At 40.4% G+C, this 24155-nt stretch overlaps 1 protein-coding gene across 1 annotated transcript in view; it reads right to left on the minus strand.

The window, feature by feature from the left end:
* Positions 1 to 24155, minus strand: part of CDC73 (cell division cycle 73) — a 147859-nt gene that overhangs the window by 82495 nt on the left and 41209 nt on the right. Inside the window, exons 7-10 of the mRNA XM_089678815.1 lie at positions 19430 to 19646; positions 17773 to 17871; positions 17416 to 17494; positions 13481 to 13545 (exon numbers count right to left, since the gene is read on the minus strand). Coding sequence (XP_089534941.1) covers positions 13481 to 13545; positions 17416 to 17494; positions 17773 to 17871; positions 19430 to 19646 — 460 coding nt within the window. The remainder of the gene's footprint in view (positions 1 to 13480; positions 13546 to 17415; positions 17495 to 17772; positions 17872 to 19429; positions 19647 to 24155) is intronic.

The raw sequence follows: 24155 nt of genomic DNA on the forward strand, positions 1-24155 counted from the left end.
GCCTAGCAGCCTGTTGTAAAAAAAAAAAAAATTGTTTACGGCTTGTATAACCCCTTCACGCCGTCAGCAGCTGACACATGAATTAGACTGTAACGTTCGGCCATGGTAGCTGTGGCTATAATCATGTGACAATGTGATCGGTTGCAGAGTACTAGCATCAGGGCTGCCATTCATGTGGGTGTTACTTTGAAGTCCATGCCTTGACAGGCTGGGGTTGTCTCAGCAACGAAAGGGAGACCTACTCAATATTAGGTGCGTGATCATAATGTTATGATTGATCGGTGTAGAACACTCACCAATATAATTTGGCTTCACTGTTCAGCATCTAACAGCTGTTGGGAGTGCATACTAAACTGTGTGTGTGAGGCAAGCAGTGTTAAAAAAAAAAAAAAAAAAAAATTAAAAAAACAGCATGAAGAAAAGCGGTGCTTTGGTAGAAAGATATCTCTCCAAAAATTCAGCATGACAAGACCCACTTTTCCACCCAGCAAAATATAAGCTCAACCTTCTTCCTGTGGGACACTTCGTTTATAGTGCATTGTCAGATAGTATAGTCCAGTGGTGGGCAATCTTTTTTTTCAACTGAGCCAAATCTCACCAAAACCACGATTGAAATTTATTTTGAGAGCCACATTTTTAAAACTGAAAATACCCCCATATAGTAATTCATCCCCCCTATAGAAATTCATCCCCCCTAATAGTAATTCATTCCCCCCTATAGTAATTCATTCCCCCCTATAGTAATTCATTCCCCCCTATAGTAATTCATTCCCCCCTATAGTAATTCATTCCCCCCATATAGTAATTCATTCCCCCCATATAGTAATTCATCCCCCCCATATAGTAATTCATCCCCCCCATATAGTAATTCATCCCCCCCATATAGTAATTCATCCCCCCTATAGTAATTCATCCCCCCTATAGTAATTCATTCCCCATATTGTGTCAATTCACTTACCTTTGCTCCGCGCGTTCCTCTCGCCGTGTTCCCACGCCGTTCCGGTCTTCAGGGCGGACTGTGAGAGGAGAGGAGTTCGTCACGCTGCCCCGCCTACATCATGACAGCCAATGTTTGCCACGCTCCGCGGGCCGGATTAAAAGGTCTGCCCGGCCGTAGTTTGCCCATTGCTGGGCTAGCTGTAGAGTCCTGACTTTTGGGGCGGCCGCCCGAGAGGAGGGAGGGGAGCGGGCGCCCGGCACACAGAAGAGCCGCATTAAATTGTGTAAAGAGCTGCATGTGGCTCGCGAGCCGCGGCTTGCCGACCACTGGTATAGTCAGACCAGGACCAGCCAGCCAAGCGGTGGCTGTTGCCTGAAGTTTCAAAGCAATAACAAAAAACATTGCTTGAGCCCTTGCAAAACAGAAAAAAAAATGAAGATTCAATGAAGCAAGGAACAGGCAACACATTTATTATTATACGTATATGTACAGCCGTACTACTATGATAAGGGTAATCATGCAATGTATCAGACTGTTCTGTTACCGGGCTTGCTGGTAAACACTGATGTGTGTTTCCACACCAACTGAACCAAATAATACAAAAAAAAGAGAAGAGCTACATCAAATTTTCTTATGTGTGAATAGTGATGGAAACCTCCTGATAAATAACTCCTTTACGGATACGTGAACAATGGGGGAAACCTCCTATACAAAATATCAGCTTACCACTCGGATTTTCATTGATATATTGAACCACAACACAGGAAAAATAAATTAAATAAAAAATAAATTCCTATACCTTGCTATTGTATTGTCATACTGCAAAATAACATGCAATATCTGACTATCAATATTGTAACCTAACCATTACAATAGCATATAGTGAATAGTGGTGGAAACCACTAAAAAAAAAAAAAAAAAAAAAACACAATTATGATGAATAGTGGTGGAAACATCCTAAAAAAAATAATAAAGTCCAGTGCATCAGTAAGTCTGTAACAATCCACTTAATGATATCTTGGAGTTAGGAGCACAATGATAATCCCACAGCAGCTGCACCATGTGATATCAGTTACCAGCAGTACCAAGCTCTCACCCCCATATTTTCCACAGGAAAACAGATCACTGCATGCCCTCCCCACCTGGGGATTAACTCCACTGATCTGGGATATTATTCAGGTGCACCTCAGATCCAATAGCCCCTTTTGCTCCACTGTGTAAGGTTCTTAGGCATTCATAGCTCAAACAGAATCAAAGATGCGCCACCATCACGCTTTACCATCATTAAATCTCAATCTTCATTAAAAACCCAACTACACTCACATGGAAAAGTGCAATTTAAACAGTACATGTGGATATTTGACTTGTAGGTATAGAGTGAACTGCCCCCTTAAACACCAAGAAATCGTAATCGCCTTCTAACCTTGCATATCTGCATCACCTCTTGTATAGCACTGACTCTGCCCTCAACATGTTTCGTCACTAATCATGTAACTTCCTCAAGGAGATAGTATAGGAATTTATTTCATTTTTATTTTTTTTTAATTTACTTTTCATGTATTGCAGTTCAATACATAATTTAAAATAGGAGTGGTAAGCTGATGTTTTGTATAGGAGGTTTTCCCCATCATCAGTAAAGGAGTTCCTTATAATCAGGAGGGTTTCCCCCACCATTCACACACATTGGAAAAATTGGTTAATATGTTTTGGTTAACATTATGATGATTTTGGGTTTTCTTTCAGAAGAAAAGATGATGATCTGATAAAAAAATGTTGCATCTAAAAGCTTTTTCAACTTTCAGTGTAGAGTTGAAGCCCTTCTTAACATGTAAATCTAACATAACGCAACAGTAATACTGCCATGAGGGAAGAGACTTGCCTATGTGACAGTTTATTTGGGAAGCAACAGTCTACTTATGGAGACAACAAGAGTTTATCATACCCCTGGTGCTTTCTCCATTTCTGACCCTCGATCACATATCAGCTGGCTTAGAGCACCAGCACACTGAAACTCTGAATCCAGATATGTAGGGCGCTCAGTAAATTAATCCACCACAGAGAAATAATTGGAATATACCAGTCTACTCACCCCCTCCATCTCAAGTTCAGAAGCTGCAGACCCAGGGATTACTAAAGGGTGAATGTAGGAGGTGGGTGGGGAGGGATGTATTCAGTAGTAAATTATAGAGAAAAATACATGAGCACTGAGTTCTGATTTACATCCTCAAAATGCCAAATCGAATACTATAAACTCCTGCAACCAATAAGAATCCATCTTGAGCAGGTATGACTTCAACAGACTGAACTTTGAGTAGCTGCTTTCAGGTGCTGTTATTTGGGAACTAGCTCTTAAGTGTAAAAAGATATTTGTACCCACTTTTTCTTCCTTTCTAGTACCTACCGAGGAACATCTTTGAACACAGAGATGATACTTCTATAGGTGGCAGTAGAACAGAAATGTTCAAGGTTTCCTGTGCACCTTAATGGAAGAGAGAAAATTCTTTTGGCAGAATTCACACGGAAACTTGATGCAGAAAAGCACCCAGAGTGTAGTGGTGTTGGAGCAACAGTTTCCATTCTCCCAATTAGAAGTAATGTATTGGCCTAAACACTGCAGATAATATTTTAGTAAGTTGCACTCAACACCCTACTACTGGCATGTGCACCAAGTATTTCTGACCAAGGTGCCTGGAAGGAGTGGGAGCATTCTGAGTATTTTTTTTGCAATCCGTTTGAATGCAGCCTTACTGTATAAAGCCAAAGTGTTATTCTATTTGGTGACAAAATAAGCAGGGGATATTGTTCAATAGCTTTAATGCCATCTAAGAAAATGTACACTGTATTAAAAAACAAAGTACAGAGATTTCACAATGCATACTAATGACCATATGGGGCATACTCATTCAACATCAAACACCTGCAGAAAAAAATTAAGCGAAATGAATATTGCCTATGTTAGTGACAACGCGAGGACTAATACCAAGCAATGCTCTGGGTAACTACACTGGGTTAATGTTTAGAGTATTTAAGAGCAAAATGAGCTCAGTAATTTATAAGCATTGCTATTTATATAAAATCAGTTACAGCTTTCAAGTTTATTGGTATTCCTTGTTGAACCCCAGCACCACAAATACCAGCAGTAAGTTATGAATTCCTTACAGTTTTAATAAATATGGATATAAAATATTGTAAAGTGCATCCGTATGCTTTTAAAATAAAACTCCAGAACAGACATTATAAACGAAAAATCATTACATTTACCATGACAATATCACCACCGTGTGGTCATTTGAGAGAAGCACAATCATCTTGCATTATTTTACTAAAAATGCTTGTTAAAAAGACATTCTTTGGTACAAATATGCAAACCTTGCACTATCAAAGGGAAATAAATGCAATATACAGTATTATAATACAACCAACAAGTTTAAGAAACTAAGTCACAACTTGTAGGTAAAAGCACAGTATCCTAAAGCATAACTAAAAGGTAATTTTTTTTTTTAGTTTCGGACAAAGTAGAGATGGATTAGAATACCTGTCAGGTTTTTACTGCTACTTTTGCCCCATTTAGCGAGAATCACCCTTCTCTATTTGTCCTATTTTCCATCATCAAACGTTAAAGTAAAAGAAAATCCCAAATTTTAGGTGGTCCCCAAAAAAGTAACAGGGAAAATCTTACAATTCTGTTGATCTGGGGGGCCCCAATTGAGTCCCTAAATTTGCAGGGATTTCTTCTCACTTCCCATTTTGGTAATTGAACAGAAATTACATCTCCCCAATGTGACACAGATGGTTAAAAAAAGAAACATGGACGAGATATAAATGAGAAAAAAATGCCTTTAGTTTTACTTAAATTACCTACAGCATTTTCTTTTCTATAAACTGGGCCGGACTGAGTAAAAATAGTCAGTCGTCTTGGAGACCTGTATTAACCCCCAAATTTATTGGGGGAATTAAAGAGTTGTGCAAGCACAACCTTGTGCATGTGTGCTTGACACTGCAGGTTCTCTGGCTTCCCAGACCCTGGTCAGACAAAGCAACAATGATAAAATTAGGAGGAATTGGGTGCCTCGGAAACCTCCATGTCAGGGAAGTAGTCCCTTACCCACATCTTACATTGTGCACACTATATTCGGCTTCCTTGCACATCGGGAAAAAACCCTCAGGACCCCCATCATACCAGTAGGGACACTAAACAAGCATAAAGCCAGAACAAACTGCGTGGACACCGATAGGGACAGATGCTACACTCGATCTAAGGTCAAGAAGCAAAGATCGTCCACACATGGAAGTGATAACTACGCACCAGCCACAGCACACTAATTAGAAATGTCAGTCACCGGTTTCGCCAGATATTCTTCTTCCAGAAGTGATCTAGTGGTGACTGAAGAAATGGCAGTTAATATACTTGTAAATAGAGACTGGTGACTAGATAGACAATGGTTTCTAGTCACCATGGCAACCTGGTTTTCTACAGCCCCGCCATAAATAAATATTTGCCAACTTGTGATGTGCCTCTACTTCAAAGGGATTCCCTAGCAAAGCCCCCTCTGTTCCATGCTTCTGAGAGGAGAGAGGATCGGAAAGATGGCGGCCTGCCCTGCCCACATCCTCCACCATATGTGGGGGTTAGCTCAGGTGGGGGATCACTTTCCCTGGGAAAAAAAGGTAGTCCAGACAGCAGGTCTTTCTTAAAAATATGACTTGTAGCCAGTTTTATTTAAACAAAAACAGAAAATAAACCCTCGCCATCCAGGGACTAACTAAATAGATTCCTATCTCACAGGTGAAGGGCTTCTCCCTGTCACCAACAAAACAAAACAGTGTGCAAGCCTTTTCCTTTCTTGTACAATGCAAACTTTCATTCACAGCTCTCTCAGGTATGGCTCTCATTGTCCCAGGCCACAAGCAACTTCTTGCTCCAGTATTGCTTTATTTATACCACCTGCTGGTGGTCATTAGTAGACCGCAAAATCCAGTCCAGAACCAACTCTGTCAAAGTGGACTGGAAAACCCGGACTGGACTCCACCTTAGTCTCTCAGATATGAACACATGCAAGGTGACACAGCGTCCATTAATCACCTCGGCTTTCATAATGTCACAGTACATTTAAGCGTTTACATCTCCGTGGCGCATTAACATCTGGTTCATTACAGTAGTCCACATAAAAGAGGCACACACTATTTTAAGTAACTCTGCACAACACATGGTAATGTGTTACCAAGTGCTGCACCGCATGCTAGCACATTATGACATACTTGCCTTTCAAACCTAGCCTTCCAGTGGCACGCTGTCACCACTGACAGGTCTACCATCTTCGCCCGGTCTTTCTTACGGGTTTGCAGGCTCCAGCAGTTTGAATGGCCAGGGGCCGCAATAATGTCACTCCCTCGCATGAGTCACGGTACGGCACTCTGCATTCCATGGCATACTGTGTACCCTGAATACAGAGTGTTTCTGCACATGCGTGGATGACGTCATTGACAACTGCCAATGAGAATATCTCCTAAGTGGTGCACGTTTAGAAGATAGTCATCGTACCTACAGGGAAGTTTGATTGTAAGCTTACCAGTAGGTAGAAGTTAAGATAGCGAAAGCATAGCAACAAGCTTTAATACCCCCTTTTTGGCAGCATATCGCTAGCTATTAATTTGCTTTTCAATTGCTCCGTTTAGCTGCCAGAAATTGGGGAAAAAAAACTCTGTGCATGCTACAAGCTGTTCTAGTTAGAGTTTACAGAGATTACCAAGCACCACAATGTCCTGCCGACCAAACTCATTCATGAAATACAGGCCACAGAACAAAGCAGAGAATTCAGTTATCACAAATGGCGTTCATATTACTATCATAAATCAAGTGACCGTCTGAACAAAGGAGTGGGATAATTAAAAATTCATTGAGCTACTAACAATTTGGACAGGGCTGAGTCTTGAACTTCCACAACAGTAATATAAAACAGCAAAGGGACTTTTAGTCCTTTTATAACTACTGCCAGGGGCTGCAGAGACATGGAGTTACAAATAGATAGATCAGAGCATGTGTGAGACTTTCCAGAGAAAGCTAGCAGGACAAGCTGGGAAAAGTGGTACAAAATAGCTAACTGAAAAAAAAAAAAAAAAAAGTACTAATGGGGAGTTGTAATTGGAGAGATCTGCACCACTTTAAAGTGGTAGTAAAGGCACCAGTGCCCCCAAAGCAAGTGGCTGGTCATTGGGGGATTTGGTCAAGGGGGAAGACCTAGGAGCACTGGTGGAGGACCCGAGAAGAAGAGGATCAGTGGTGCTCTATGCAAAACCTTTGCACAGAGCAGATAAGTATGACATTTTTATTTTTTTTAAAAAACAAAAACACAACAAACCTTTAATATCACTTTAAGAATAATAGCCAAGCTGTAAACTACAAAACATACCCTGAAAACCAGGACAACCCAAACACACCATATACTAAAAATCAGCTTTACTGATACTACTAAAAAGGGAGTTACCTTAAAGTGATTGCAAAGGCAGATTTTTTTTTCTTTAATAAAATTAAAAAAAAAAAAAAATGTTATACTTACCTGCTCTGTGCAGTGGTACTGCATCGAGAGAGAGGTCCTTTAGCTCCTATCAGTAGCAGGAGTGGACGTCAAGGTAAAAAAAAAAAGTTTTACTGCCTCTCCAACTGCCCACTTAAAACCTACAATGCAGCCAGTGGAGGCTGTTCACATGCTTCTGCAAATTTTATGTGGAATGACAAGCTATTTCACTCAAGTCAATAGCGGACTGGCAAATAAAGCAATTAAAAAATAAAATTAAAAAAAACATTCAAAAAGGTAGCAGGACAGTATCCTGAACACCTGACAGTGGCTGTCAGGTGTTCAACATGGCCAAGTCTGAACTTAGCTTCTAAAGAAGACCATAACCATTCTTGAGAGAAGCCTGACTTGATCTGGAAATGGCAGTTATCCAGCGATTTATGCTGATCTACTGTTTTCATTACTTGGACTTGACAAACTTAAATAGATCAGGGAATCAATGAAAAGTCAAAAAAAAAAGCTCATCTACATACTTGTTCTGGTCTTGTGACTCAAATAGCTGCAACAAAAAAAAAAAAAACAGACTGCCATGAACTATAATAGCTAAGCCTGTAGTAATCCTGTGCATCAATGCTCCTGTCTGCAACACAGAAAAACAACTCTGCACCATCTGTCCCCTATAATGTGAAAACAAGAGGTTATTAAAGGAAGAGTTTTTCCTACTTTAAAATGTTCACGTTTAAATAAAGCATTTTTATAATAGCCACAAACCGACCAAATTATTGCTAAACAATATATATCACTTACTTCAAACACATTTTTGCAAGTACTAAACAAGTCTCAATAAGAAAAAATGAAATATTAAAAGGGAAAATATACTGATTTGAGGGTACCTTAAAACCAGTTAAGGACCTTGGCCACGTCTGATACGAGCAAAGACTCTAGGGGCCAAAACACGTTCACCTTTACTTTGGTAAAGGTGATCGGGGTGGCTGTAGAGTCACCTGATCCCTTTTACAGAACTTTCTTTATGAAGACCCCTGATGACTCCATAAAAAGACCCAATCATCTGCTCAGTGCTATCATATTGGAGATGCATTAGTCCCCTATGATAGCAATATGTTAAAGTATAATCTACTTTTGTTGTGGAAAAAACAATCCCTTCTGGGTGATCTATGCAAATTGCAAGAATTTTAACAAATGTTGCAAATGCCTACCTTTTTCTGCTCTGAAGAATAAGCGGTTTTGTTTCACCATTTGCAAACTTATTCTGAATGAGAGGATCTGGTTCATTACCACCTGGGAACTCTGTGTTCTGCTGAGAAATTCTGTAGTGTCGGCAACCCTGGGGAGTATCTGAACTGAAATTTCTTTTGCAGGGGGGTTGCCTAAAATTTGATTTTTAGTGCAGACTTCTGGGAAAATCAGTAAGCCAATGAAACAAGCAGAAAATTACATTTCTTTGGGCACTCCATACACCAGTGGTGAACTGAATGCCTCCAGCTTACCAGATCGACATTACTACAGAAAATTATAGCAGATTTGAAAAGAAAGGTCTGTCCATTTTATGTGCTATATTTTTATTTGCCTTTTTGACTTTTTGCCATTCATGGGGGACATGAATGTAGAGCTATCTTTTGTAAAAAAAATAAAAATATAAAAAGATAGGGGAAAAAAAATGCTCTAACATTATCATAACACAGAGAAAATGCAGTAAAGATCCAGGTACATTTCCCACTGTCTGTTAATATTGCTGGCAAAATGCTGTATCACACAGCTAATGTCAAAACAAGATATAGTGTTCTGCTTTGTGCAGTCACTACTGTGGTCAAGAGAATGTGAATAAGTTGCTGTGGAGGTATCTTCTCAAACTGTGATAGCTGAGCATGGCATGTATAACTTACCAACACAGATGCTCTTTCATAGGATGTGACAATACATCTCTTATAGGGCCGGACCACACCATGCCCACACAGGAAAGCAATGTGCATTTCTGTGCTATTCACACCACATGTAAAACACACTCCATTCGTGATCTGCAGCGGGTGTCAATGGTAAGTTAGTGACACCCCTAAAACAATGTTTGCCCCCAAAGGATTGCATGGTACAAAAATTACCATGCAATCTGGTTGCAGTGCTTTAACAAAAGTAGTGCATGAACTACTTTTGATGAGGTGCAATTTTAGCCCATTCAAATTGAATAGGCTGAGATCACACTGCACAAAACTGCATGTAAGTTCTTGTGCGGGCATGCATGGTGTGAACCGGCCCTAGCATATACAACTTTCCTCAAATCAATGCTTTCAGTAATTATATGAAATATCCATTTTACAAAACAGGATAATAGGTACTCACCATAAACTCCTTTTCTCGGAGTCCATGGAGGGACACTGGTGATTAAAGTGACACTAAACAATATACTTATTTTCGAAAAATAATCCACACACATCCACTTCTTAATTGCCCTGTAATCTACATTTCATTAAATGGTTTCTTACAGTGTTTTGCTGATTCCTTGTAATGTTGGTAGTGAGCTCCCAAACCTTTACTTTTCACTCTTACTTCTGCCTATTAGTTGCAGTCATGTGCACTGCTCTATGCACATTAAACCTCTCATAGTCCATAATCCACAGTCCCTTGTCTATCTCAGGAGCAAGCAAGAGGCGTTGTATACAAATGGGATCATGAAGAACAAAATGTAGCAACCCTTTCACAGGAAGTCTGATCACAGAAGCAAAATCATAGGAATCTGGGAATTTGGACGAGGCTGAGAGCAATAAAAAGGTACTTTAAGAATACATACTAGAAAATATTTTTTTCTTTTTGAACCAGAGCTTGGTGTTAAATTAAGCAACCTAGTATTATACTCCCACCTAAAGAGGAAATGGACATTAAGCACAGGGAATACTGAAGGACAGTCTTCTAGAGACAGTTCAAAGAGAACAACAGTAAATGAGGGAGCTGTGTCTCTTGATGGATTTTGATAAAAGGATAGCAGCGTACAAACCATCTACCATCCATTGATGGACACTGCTTTAACAGTCCAAATGGTGGGACGGGCTCACAAAAGCAAACACCAGTGAACCAAACAAAGAAGAAAAACCCAAAGCAAAGGGAAACCAAGGACATTAAACAGCCTCTTGCAGGGCCTTTCGACCAAAACTAGCATCTGCCCTGGGCCTTATATCCACCTTTTGAAACTTGGAGAATGTATGTAAAGAAGGCCAGGTTGCAGTCTTACAGATCTGAGATACAGAGGCCTGAGGACAAAATGCCCAAGTAGTATTGACTGTCCTAGTGGAGTGGGCTTTAAAAAAAACCCGGAAGCAGTTATCTCAAAATTCTTATACCTGCACAACCACCGGTCGAATCCACTTAAAAATAGTGGATCTGGAAGCTGAAGAAAATCTTTTAGGACCTAATAAAACAAAAAATGGGGAATCTGTATCACTAAAGGAAGCCACGGCTGAGGTATAAACCTTGACAGCTCTCACCCTATCCAGGCAATGGAGAGCGATCTCTGTGAGGGTGAACTAGTGTTGGACAGGAGGAAAAGGTAACATAATATCTTCATTAAGGTGAAAGGAAGGAGTAAAAGTAGGTCCAAGGTCTAAATACAAACTTTTCATTATGCAAGATTTAATAGGGCACTTAAAAGCATATCGCTAATAACTCAAATCCTTCTGGCCAAAGTGATAGCCACAGAAAATACTACCTCGTGGGAAAAAGTCAACAAAAGGTCCCAAATAGGTTCAAACTGGTGTCTGTGTAACGCCAACAGTACTAGATTTAAATCCTGCTGTTGGAGTGGGAGCCTAACACAGAGAGCAAGCATAGGTAAGAGGGAAGGTCCTACCAAGGAGAAGATGGATCAAGAAACTACTTCAACTTTGTCAGTAGGGTCAGAGTTTATTAGAAGACAATTGTGGTCCAACTATGGAAGTAGTCCTCTTTGTGACAAAATCATCAAACAGAGGACAATGAAGAAATACCTTGGTGGGATGTCAAGATAACCGAGCCCAGACACTGTGGCAGAGGAAGGAATGGTGGAATCCTCTCATTTTAAAGCTGAATACACAACATTGGTTATTAAAACGGCTTCCTTTTTTTTTGTGAAACTGCTGACTAAACTTCATCTCAATGTAAAAACATCAAATTTTGCCAAAGTGTGCAATTGTTCCTTTTTTGCATGATATGTGAAATTGTTAAAAGGATAAGTTCACCTATTGTAACAGGTTACACCCTGAATATGGAAATTATGAAAGGACTGGTGTCCGCTCCCGTTTTGACAGTTAGCAAGGGATCTTCTTCCCCTGTTAGTGGTCAGTTTTAAAAAACCGTCGCCGTTCGGGGCTTTGCCCACCCAGTCACGCGACTCATTCATAGTATTCTGTGAATGAGAAATCCAAAGTTCCGACAGACTTTGCAGCTGTTAACTTGTAGTTCTCAACTACCACGGCGAGGTGGAGCGCTGTGGTAGTTCTATGATTCTTCCTGTAAGAGTACATCTGTTTCCCCATATGATGTATGGGCACACAGATACACTAGCAGGTCTGCAGGAGACCTGCATTGCACTAGCAATCAGATAATTGTTACTGCAGTGCTTTACAGGCTCCCAAAACAAAAACATAGTAAATGCTTTTTTTTTTTAACTGCAAAAAAATGTGCATTTATTTATTTTTTTCTGATAAAAGGTGAATTTATCCTTTAAACATCTTTATGCTCATGGAATTGTGTTTCAGGGCATTATTTTACCACAGTCTCAGACAGCTTTTTTCCCTCCTCTTGTTTCTCATAGGCTTCAGCTGGTATTAGAGCAGTGTGAACAGCAAACTTTCGGCAAGCTTTTGCAAAGTTTTTGACAAGCTTCGAGCAGCATTCTCCAAGTCTTTAAAGCGCCCTTCAGGTCCAGTTTGGAAATGCTTTACACAGTTCTTAACAGTAGTGCTGCTAGCAGGCGTTCAACAAGCTTCAAGTAGTGCAGACACCTGCTAGCAGCTTTTTAAAGTGAAAATCATCACTCCCATTAGGATCTGTGTTCAACATTTACAAACTTGAGCTGAAGGGTGCTTAAAAAGCTTCACAAAAGTATGCTGAAAGCTCTGCAAATGCTTTGTAAAAGCTTGCTGTTCACAGGGCTCTTATACAAGCTGAAACCCGTGTGTAACAGGCCTCATTGAAACTTAAGACTGTAACAGTACTTTAACATTTTCGAGGCCATTTTTCAGTTTCCAATGTTGTAATAGTTTGGCAATTATTCAAGCAAAAGTGTATCCAAATAAAATTTTAAATCTTAGATAGATGCAGCTTTCTTTTAGCGGCATTTAAGAAGACATTTTTTAGTATACAAAAAGGAAAAAATACCAAACTTTTTTTGGGGAAAATGGTTTCCCGTTATAAAATATCAAATAAAAATGCTAGGACAGTCCAAACATCCCCCAAATTACCCCTTTTTTTTGGACAGTAGACATACTAAAAAGGTGATCTCATTTTTGCAAGCTAGTACTGAATTGGCAGGAAGAGAGAGCCACACAGAGAAAACTTTTCTGGCTAACAGAATGAGTAAACATTCTTCTAAAGTACCTAAATATATAAACAGAATTACATTTACCCTGTTAACCTGAAAGAAAAAGAAAAAAAGTTATTTATAAAGACTGGCCCTCAAAATATCACCTGTCACAGTACATAGTGCACCATACAATGTTGCTGATGACAAAACTGGTCAGTACAAACTGCAGAGCTCACATGCTACATCACTACCCAAATTCATAATTGTCATATCAAGCTTTACAATAAAAGAAAGATAGAGGAAAAAAAAAAAAACATAGCAAGGGCATACATGATGAAATCCTTTGTCAAGGCTATACACAACTTTAGCTCACCAAGCTACTCCCATTGAAATGAAACCAACCACCAGTGTTTAACTACAATCATCGATGTGATTAATTCATAGAGCTCACACGGTAAAAACACAATGTTATGCAGAACGTTCATAAAATACACTAAATTGACTTTTTAAACTTACAGTCACGGATTTCAAAGTCATTCCATGGTATGTTCCCATAGTGTCGATTTTAAATCCTTCCGTTTCTAAATTGGATTAAAAAAAAAAAATAAAATTATAATCAGCATGTGCATGAAGAAAAAAAGAAAATGTTGAAGCCTTTTTTTTTTTTTTTTTTTTTTAGCAGGGTAAGGCTTTATGTGCCAATGGACACACACAATATACTCACAAAGAGAAACTCCAAACAAAACATTTGTTTTTTGAATTGGTGGGAAAGGATAAGATGCTCGGTCGGGCTTTGACATCCAAAATGAGGGGAAATCTCGCCTTTGAAAACTGCTACTGGTATAGGCTTCCACACTGATGGACACCGATGAGCACTGATATGCTGCCCCTCTTATCAGTGTAAACGTGTGTTGTCACATGATTGCCCACTGTCAGCTTTCCTTTAACTAGCTGCCGACCGCAGATAGCCGAATGATGGCTACACTGCGGCCGGCCATTCTGAGTGGACGTCATATGACGTCCTCCCAGAACGCACTCTCCTGCGCGCCCCAGGGGGCGCGCACCCGGCGATCTCCGTGATCGCTGTGTCCTACGGACACAGCTGAACACGTGATGTGGTAAAAGGCCAATCACAGCGGCCTTTTACCACGTGATCAGCGGTGTCCAATGACACGCTGATCAGAGGGAAATGCAAGTGCCGGTTCTCGGCTGCACTTTCCTCACGCTGTCAGATCGTGAGGAAAGTACTGCCGAGAACCGGCAGTTGTCTGAGCGGGGATCGGCACCGATCATCAGGGCACTGATGATCAGTGCCCTGATGATCGGTGCCCAGCAGTGCCACCCGCAAGTTCCGCCCACCTGTGCCCAGCAGTGCGTCCACTAGCTCCACCCACCTGTGCCACTCTGCAGTGCCACCCACCTGTGCCACTCTGCAGTGCCACCCACCTGTGCCCACCAGTGCCACCCACCAGTGCCACCCACCAGTGCCGCCAGTCAGTGCTGCCAGTCAGTGCCACCAGTCAGTGCCCAGGGGTTGTGCCAGTCAGTGCCCAGCAGTGATGCCAGTCAGTGCCATCTATCAGTACCCATCATCAGTGTCACCTCAGTGCCGCCTATCAGTGCTGCATATTAGTGCCGCCTATCCGTGACACCTCATTAGTGCTGTCTATCAGTGCCGCCTATCCGTGCCACCTGATTAGTGCTGCCTATCAGTGCCCTTTAGTGCTGCCTATCAGTGCCGTCTATCAGTGCCCATCAGTGCCGCCTCATCAACGCACATCAGTGAAGGAGAAAAAATACCTGTTTGAAAAATTTTATAATAGAAACAAAGAAACTTTTTTTTTTCAAATTTTTTGCACGTTTTTTTATTTATAGCGCAAAAAGTAAAGCGCCCAGTGGCGATTAAATACCACCAAAAGAAAGCTCTATTTGTGAGAAAAAAATGATCAAAATTTCATATGGGTACAATGTTGCATGACCGCGCAATTGTCAATCAAAGTGTGGCAGCGCTGAAATCTGAAAATTGGCCATGTAAATAAGGGGGTATAAGTGCCTGGTAGGCAAGTGGTTAATCACACAGTGACATCGCGTGAGGAAAGGAAATGCTGATAACTGGCATTTGTTTACATGTGATCACTTGTGATTGGACACAGTTGATCACATGGTAAAGGGTTTCTGTGACTAGCCTTTTACCTTGATCTGTGATCAGCTGTGTCCAAGCTGTGCACCCCAGTGGCGCTCGGGGAACAGGGTTCTGGGAGGATGTCTATAGACACATCTCCAAGAACTAGATGACTGCACTGTAGCCATATAAAATACTAGTTCTAGATTCTCCAATGCAGAAGGAACATGAAAAAAGTACAGAGGAACAACAAGGTAAGGAGGTGTATGAGAAATTGAATACCCCTATAATTCCTCTATTGCTTAAAGAAGTAAATAGAAAGAGCTCTGCTATACTCAAAAAGTGTAGGTGACGGGATCTTTGGCTGAGCATGAACTGCAAGAAAACTAATACACTGAACCTTTGTTAAAAATATGCAGGTTTTGACCACAACAGGGGACAAAAAAAAAAAAAAAACCACACACAACACCAAACTGGCACTAGGGTGACTCCCCATGCGTTTTGTCACACAGCACATGACTTCATCACAGGTAGCTCCCACACGTATCGTCACACACCTCGTGACTTCATCAGAGGCAGCTACCTCTGATGAAGTCAAGTGGTGTGTGACGATACGCGAGGGGAGAAGCCAGGTGACGTCAGCGCTCCTACATCATTCTGACAGGCAGGGTCTTGCTCTCCACGGTTTGATTCTGACCGTGGTTTCATGCGGTTTAACACTTTTATCAAGTGAGTTCATATGCTTTAATAAATATATGCCTTTTAAAGAAGCCTACTGCACAATGGTCTACTTTGTGGTTGTCGAGCTTTATCCACAGAGTTGGCTGTACTGAAATCGGGTGCCATTTGTGAAGGTCCAGTGGTGATTCATAAGGGGAAAAGTGCACAGAGAAGCAAGTTATGTGTTACCCCCACTAATGAGGGAGATGGTTTGTTTGATCTGTGTTCACATACAGGTCCATGCGAGAAGGTGAGAGTCCGCCTTGAAGTCTATGTTCACTGTGGTGATTCACATGTATTGAAGATTTACAGCACAGGGATTTTGGGTGCAATCACCAGCAGGAAGTTTTTTCACTTCTTTGAATTTTTTTTTTTTTTTTTGAAGAATTGCATTTATTTTTAGGTTTTATCATCTATTGGGACTATCAGTCACGTTTTTGTTTGTATATTTACATGTATTGATTTATGCTATCAGCGCGGCACATTCATTTGTTTTAATATGTACATTTAACCGCTTCCTGACCGCCCTGTAGCAGTACTTCTGAGCTGCATAAAATCACATTATATATATGTGCGATTTTGCATTTCCGGGTAGGGGGCACGTGCCGTCCTACCCGCACCACGGCTACAGCTGTCGATCACCGGGTCCCAGCCAGAGATTCCCCGCCGGTACCCAGTGATCCCCGAGGAACACTGGCAGGGGAGAGGTCTGTATGTAAACAATACAGATCTCATCTGTCAGCACCAGAATGCTGCTTTGTATTGCTCTGCATAGCAGAGCAATACAAAGCAGCATACTTACAAAGTAAAACACACACAGCACAGTTAGTAAAACATCACACAGGTAACCCTTTGATCTCCCCAGATGCTAACCCGTTCCTGCACAGTGTCATTAGTAGTGTCAGTGCTTTTTATTAGCGATTAGTGACACTGGGGATGTCAGTGGTAGTCAGTAACGCCCCCTACGCAGAATGTCAGAATGCCCGCCACAGTCCCTCAATAAGTCGCTGATCGATGCCATTACTAGTATTAAAAAAGATTTCCAGTATATATACCATTTGTAAACTTTCACGTAAACCAATTAACTTGCATGTATTGGGATTTTTTTTATATTCCAATAGTTCTTTGAACAGTTTTTCAAATAACAGGTAATTACTGGATATGTTTTATGGCAAAAAGTCAAAAATATTGGGGGGTTTATTCAACATTGTCAGTCTTTTTTGTTTACAGTGCAAAAAAAAAAAAAAATTGCAGAAGCGATCAAATACCACCGAAAGAAAGCTCCATTTGTGAGGGGGGAAAAAAAAGGACATAAATTTCATTTGGGTGCAGCGTTGCATGACACCGCAACTGCCAGTTAAAATAACGCAGCCCCCTGGTCAGGACTGGGGTAAATCCTCTGGAGTGCAAGTGGTTAATCAAATTCAGCCTCAATTTTGACAGTTTCATCACTCAGACCAAGAAGTGATGAAAGCTGTGGGCTGTTAATTTACATGCAACTGTGTTTTTACTCAACCCCCATATCCAAAACGAATGAAAGCTTTTATTATTGTATGACCACTGTCACAGATAAGTAAGCAGGAAATTATTATTTCAAGCCAGAACTTACCTTCTTTTCCTTTGAATCTTTCCTGATCGTACCTATTGTAAATTTGTGGAGCTGGTTGTTTATTTCTCAATGTAGGGTCCTATAAAATAAGTAAATCAAAGAGTTAATAATTTACATTCAAATGAACAAAAATGTCTACACACAACCACAGAAACATGTATGTGCAGAAAAAGACTGTGAAGGAATCCATTTCCAATTTCTAAATAACAGGCATATTCTGCTGAGTTCAGGTATGCAAGTATTGATTCAAACAGGCAAAACTTTCTGCCTTCTAGCACAGATGTAAAGACTAGGACAGTATATAAAAAGGAGGACCTAAAAAATATAAAATAAATAGATTTATTCTGCACAACTTACAGCGGGTGCTGTTGTCTGAACAGGCCTTTGCTCAGGTGCACGCCCTTCTTCTCTTGCTTTCACATTCTGAAGAATTGCAAATATATTTTTTGCAAAATTCTGAAAAAAAGGAGTAAAACAATTTTTAGAACCAACAATTGGTGGAGATTTAAAAAGCATGTCTAAAGCCATTTTTAGTATAGAGTAGATCACAAAGCAACAGGTTTGTTTTTCTGTAAGGCTAAGTTTGGACTTAAGTTTGTAAACTACACTTTCCATTAGACAGTACATTCACAGTACAATGCTTCTGCACGCTTTAGGAACAGCATAAGCATACTTATTTTAAAAATAACATTTTAAAAAGTTGTCCTGCCCTCAGGAGTGTTCAAATATGTAAATGGGGTTTTAAGAAAATGTCTATAATTTTAAATAATCACAGTCATAACAGTAAGGCCTCTTGCACAAAGATACTGATATTGGTGTGTCAGCATTTTTGGATGTAATTTCAGACGTTCATTTTGTGCATATTCACAAGTATTTATGCGTATATGCACATTCACGCATACAACATACTCCTACGCAAAACCCATTAGTAATTATGCTCATATTTGCGCAAACTGGCGCCAAATACTGACCAGTAATGCAGATATTTCTATTTTATTTATTTTTTTAATTCAAGAATTCACAATGCTTGTTTACTTGTAAACAATGTAAACAATGGGCTGCATTTTAGATCAGAAAAAAAAAAAACCCCGCTGTACTGAGGTTTTTCAAGCTGCAGTGTGGGAGAGGCCTAAATTACTGTCCATGACAGAATACGCCAGGGAAGATAAATGTGGCCATGGTCGTGGACCAGTCACGTCAGCATTCAACCCAATTTTGATGACTAGTTTTACACATGACCGGCAAGTGTAGAGGCATGGCACATAAAAATAACAGCACAACACTCTGCTGGCGTGTAGTGTGCACTGTACAGGCGATGTGGAGTGTAGTTTTCTGGCTCACAATAGACCTACAGTTAATATTTAGTGGCAATAGCTTCAGAGGTAACTTCATAGGGCCAACGATTAAAATACCTGCTGGATGGCAACTCACCAAACAATTGGGGTATGTCTGAATAGGACATCCTCGTCGCCATGACTTTTGCTACACAGCAAGGCGACCAAGGAGAAGCCCACACCTGTTCTAATTGATAAATAATGCATAATTTTTTAGAATTATAAAAAATAAATAACATGAATTCACTGTGTAAAAATGGTGCGAAAAGAATAATTGCATTTGTGAAAGTGTTGTAATAAATGCATATATTTACAAGTTAACAGAAAATGTAATTTGACATAACAGATTGTGTCAGCAGCCTTCAAGTGATATTAAAGGGTTTTTTTGGCTAACATAAAAGAATGATAAGGAAGCCAGGTTGCTGCTAAGGGAGTTTTAGTTCAGGTCCTCTTACATATACCAACATGTTGCTTTGTTTTTATTGTTGTTTTATTAGATTATATCTATCCAGCTGATTCTACTAATTTTAAATGTAATTTGTAACTAAAAGTGGCTGACATGTTTGTTGGTTGGTCTTTCAAAATGAAAACATAAAATGTTAATCTCAGGTTAATTTTAATTAGGTTTGTAAATTAGGCATCCAATAAGTGGCAGAATGCATGTGCCAAGTTAAACTCACTTTTCCTGTACTCTGTAAAATAGTTGTTCTTGTTCTCCATACTCTCTCTCTGCTGACAATGTCCCTTGTAACATCCACTTCTGCATCTACAAAACTTCTCTGTTTTAATGCTGTGATGTCATCGTCCAAATCTGTTTTGATTGTTGTTTTTCTTTTTGCCATAATTTTGGCTTTGATGGCTGCAATTTTTTCAACTGACATGGCTTCTGAAAGTGATCTAAAAAAACAAAAAAAAAAAAAAAACAGAAAATAAAAGGAAGGTATGTGAATGCGCAGGGAGAATCCAGGAATGTTGGCCTGTCTATATGCCATATCCATGTGCTACTCAATACACATCTTTTCACTCACGCTTATAGAAACGCCTGACAAATCCTTCTCTTCAAAGACTTCAACACAAAGGTGAGTGCTTTGAGTCCCCAGGGAGAAAATTGCTATAAGTATATTATATACAGTTAGGTCCATATATATTTGGACAGAGGAACAATTTTAGTTTTTTTCCCAGGTACGGACCAAAACATATTCCAGCTATAGTTATATAATGGATATGGGCTGAAAGTGCACACTTTCAGGTTTATTTTGAGGTTATGTACCTCCAAGCTGAAGGAAGGGTTTAGGAATTACAGCTCTTAAGAGTAGTCATCTTGTCTTTTTGAATGGGCCAAAAGTAATTGGACAATTGAATCAAAAGCAGTTTCATGGCCAGGTGTGGGCTACTCCATTATTTCTTCATCAATTAAGCAGGTAAAAGGTCTGGAGTTGATTCTAAGTGTGGTATTTGTATTTGAAATCTATTGCTGTGAACCTACATCATGCGTTCAAAGGAGCTGTCCATGCAAGTGAAACAGGCCATTGTAAGGCTTCAAAAACTAAACAAATCCATCATAGAGATAGCAGCAACATTAGGGGTTGCCAAATCAAGAGTTTGGTACATTCTGAGGAAAGAAGAACGCACTGGTGAGCTCAGCAACATAAAAAAGGCATGGACGTCCACGGAAGACAATAGTGGATAATCACAGGATCCTTTCTATGGTGAAGAAAAACCCATTCACAACATCCAGACAAGCGAAGGACACTCTCCAGGAGGTGGGCGTATCATTGTCAAAGTCTACAAATCAAGAGAAGACTTTACGAGAGCAAATACAGAGGGTTCACCACAAGGTGCAAACCATTCATAAGCCTGAAGAAGAGAAAAGCTAGATTAGACTTTGCCAAAAAACATCAAAAAAAGCCATACCAGTTCTGGAAAAGCATTCATTGGACGGATGAGAGATTAACGTGTACCAGAATGACGGGAAGAAAAAAAAAAAAAAAAAAAAAAAAGTGTGGACAAGGCTTGGAACAGCTCATGATCCAAAGCACACAACGTCATCTGTAAAACATAGTGGAGGCAGTGTGATGGCATGGGCATGCATGGCGTCCAGTGGCACTGGGTTGTTGGTGTTTACTGATTATGTGACAGGAGACAGAAGCAGCCGGATGAATTCTGCAGTGTTTAGAGAGATACGGTCAGCCCAAATTCAGCCAAATGCAACAAAGTTGATTGGACGGCAATTCACAGAACAGATGGACATTTATTCAAAACAAACTGCAAAAGCAACCCAGCAGCTTTTGAAGGAAAAGAAGTGGAATATTCTGCAATGGCAATTGCAAGAGTCAATTACCTGATCTCAACCCAACTGAGAATGCATTTCACTTGCTGAAGGCAAAACTAAAAAGGAAGAAAGACCCACAAAGAACAACTGAAGACGGCTGCAGTTAGAGCCTGGCAAAGCAGTCCTTGGCAATGTCCATAGGTGCCAGACTTCAGGCAGTCATTGCCAGTAAAGGATTCTCAACAAAATATTAAAAGTGAACATTTAATTTATGATTATAAATTTGTCCAATTACATTTGAGCCCCTGAAAATGGAGGGACAGTGTATAAAAATGGTTGCAGTTCCTAAAAATGTGTACTTGACATTTATGTTCAACCCCTTGAATTAAAGCTGAACGTCTGCACTTCAAATTAATTCAGATTTGTTCTTTTCAATTTATTCTGGTGGCATACAAAGCCCAAAGAATGAAAATTGTGCCTGTGTCCAAATATATATGGACCTAACTGTACATTTGATAGCACCATTTGTAAGAGACCTGCACTCAAAGGGGGTTATTTTCTAAAACTGGAGAGTGCAAAATTTAGTGCGGCTCTGCACAGAAACCAACAAGCTTCCAGGTTTTATTGCCAAAGCTTAACTGAACAAGTTTAAAGGATAAGTTCACCTTTAAAAAAAAAAAAAGTAATTCTAATAATTGCACATCTTTTTGCAGGTTAAAAAAAACGTGTATTTATTTTTAAGAGTCTGTAAAGCATGGCACCAGCAATTAGCAGATCGCGGATGCAATGCATGGCTCCTGCAGACTGTTAATGTAAGGCGTCTGCTCATATGGTTGGCAGTTACACAATGACAGGAACCATCAATAAACTACCTAGGGCACTCACCAGCGCTTTGGCAGTTCACTTAAAACTACAAGCCATCAGCCTTTGCGTCTGACAGTAGCTGTAATTTTCCCATTCACAGAACTCTGTGAATAAATGACCCAGCCGGGCAGCAAGCGGAACCCCTTACACCCATTTTTGTTTTTTTTTTGTTTTTTTTTAATTGCGACAGCGAGTGAAGGGAGAAGATCCCCAGCTTGCTGTCACTAGGGGTGGCAGATCGGGGAGAGGCTGCAACAGTGGGAACATGTAGTCCCAAAGGTGAACTTATCCTTTAAGTTAGAAGCTGATTGGCTAACGTGCACAGCTGCACCAGATTCTAAGTGCAGCAGTTTTAGTAAAACTCACCCACAGTGTAATGTTGCCGATAGCTGTGCTGTTATTTTGAGTCTAGAATGGGGCTTTAAAGTGGTTGTAAACCTTATCTATGCCCAGTGAAGTGACCGGCCTCGCTGATACACAGAGGTGAAAACAAATACTCCTACAAAAGTGATACCTGTTTATTTGCAGCCATTTGTCCTGTACATCCTTGTAAAACTCAAGAGATGAAAAGTGTTTTTTACAGACTCAAAAAGCAGGAGGCAGGGAGCTGCAGTCACGCACTGTACAAGAGCTCCAACAGCTAATTGGAGGAAAGGGACACCCCTCTTCTCACAGCACAAAAGGAACAGGGCTGGCACTTGCTCCCCGGTCACATTTTTAGCTCCTGGTGTCTGGAAAAGTCGGCAGATGTGACTCATGCTGATAACAGAGAAACTAGACAGCAGCGAGAAATGACACTTAGTGCTCTGGGGAGAAACAAGTAAACACTATAGAAATATACTGTATGCTTTTTTCAGATTTCATGTCTGAAGTTTACAACCACTTCAAAAAAGGGCTAGACAGACATCCATGTATAGTTTTAGTAGGAGTTTTCAGTGCTGGAATTGTTGAGAAAGATCATCTAAAATTATAAACGACAATTTTTAAATATTTAAACTAATTTGATGTGAATTGGAATATGTTCCAAATATAAAACAGATGTTACCTCCCTTCGGCTGCAGAAGTGAAATACCCTTTAAAATGACAAGGAAAACAGAAGTAAAACTACCAATACAAAGACAGCCTAAGGGCCATGCTAGATGGGTGGCCCTGATACTAGTGACAGAACACACCTATTGCTAGCAGAATGAGATTCAGAGTACTCCAAGCCAGCAAAAGAGCTATTCCATTATGGTAATTACTGTACCTCCCTTACCTGGGTAATTGTGTGACCATTTGCCTGCCTAACATCCCTCCAACCCTGCAGTTTGTGAATCAGGACAAACTCGAATTTACTGTAGTGCCAAATGCGAGGCTCAATAGTTAAAAATAGGATTTTGACTTCCAACAAATTCTTTTCATTGAGTACATGGGGCACAGGGTGTGTATTCAGGTAGACTGGGTTATGCTGCTGCTTTCAGGAAATTGGACACGGACACAAGCAAAACAAAGCTGTAAGGTCAGATCAGTATAACCCCTGCAACTCCCAGCATGTCTCAGTTTTGTTAGAAAGCAATAGCAAGAGTGGATCATAAGTACAGAGTGGTGGGACCTGTGTCCCGTAATGTACTCCCAAGAAAGGGATTTTATGGGAAGCCCAAAAAAAAACACAATAGGTTTACATAGGTGGTCAGCAGAGCCTAAAAGTTCCACCGGAAGAACCTTACAACTGAATCATGTTCAGATGAGGTCCCGCACTGAAGTGATAACAGAACTATCCTGATTTCCAGAATATTGATTAGACTAGTTTCCTACAATAACCAAGTCCCCAGTACTAAGAGGATCCCTAAGAGTCCCCTCCCCAGCCTGATAGGCAGATATCCATTGTGAGTACCTTCCAAACCATTGGGAGGAAAGGTTTCCCAATTTCAGCACTGAACTTGTGACCATCCATGTCACGGCAAGCTTGGTCCTGCTGGTCAGGCAAATGGGACAATCCAGAGACTGCAACCTCTTGCTCCATGCTGACAGAATGTTGAGCTACAACAGTGTGGAGCGAAACTGGGCACATGGAACTACCTTGAAAAGGGGAAAAAATCTAGGCTAAGACCATCATGGAAAAACAAAGGGTTGGGTGGCTCCTGGACTACACAGTCCGAATTTTGGCACAGAAATAATGGAGTTTGTCAAGGGGAAGAAAAACCTTGGACAGGGCCCATGTTTAAGACCAAGCTCAGATACTCCAAAATGATGAGGCACAGTTCCAGTGCTGACTTTAGGATCCTCCCAAA

This window comes from Staurois parvus, unplaced genomic scaffold (genome assembly GCF_062004578.1).
Source record: "Staurois parvus isolate SC_StPar_1 unplaced genomic scaffold, SC_StPar_1.0 ptg000210l, whole genome shotgun sequence".
Lineage (NCBI taxonomy): Eukaryota > Metazoa > Chordata > Amphibia > Anura > Ranidae > Staurois > Staurois parvus.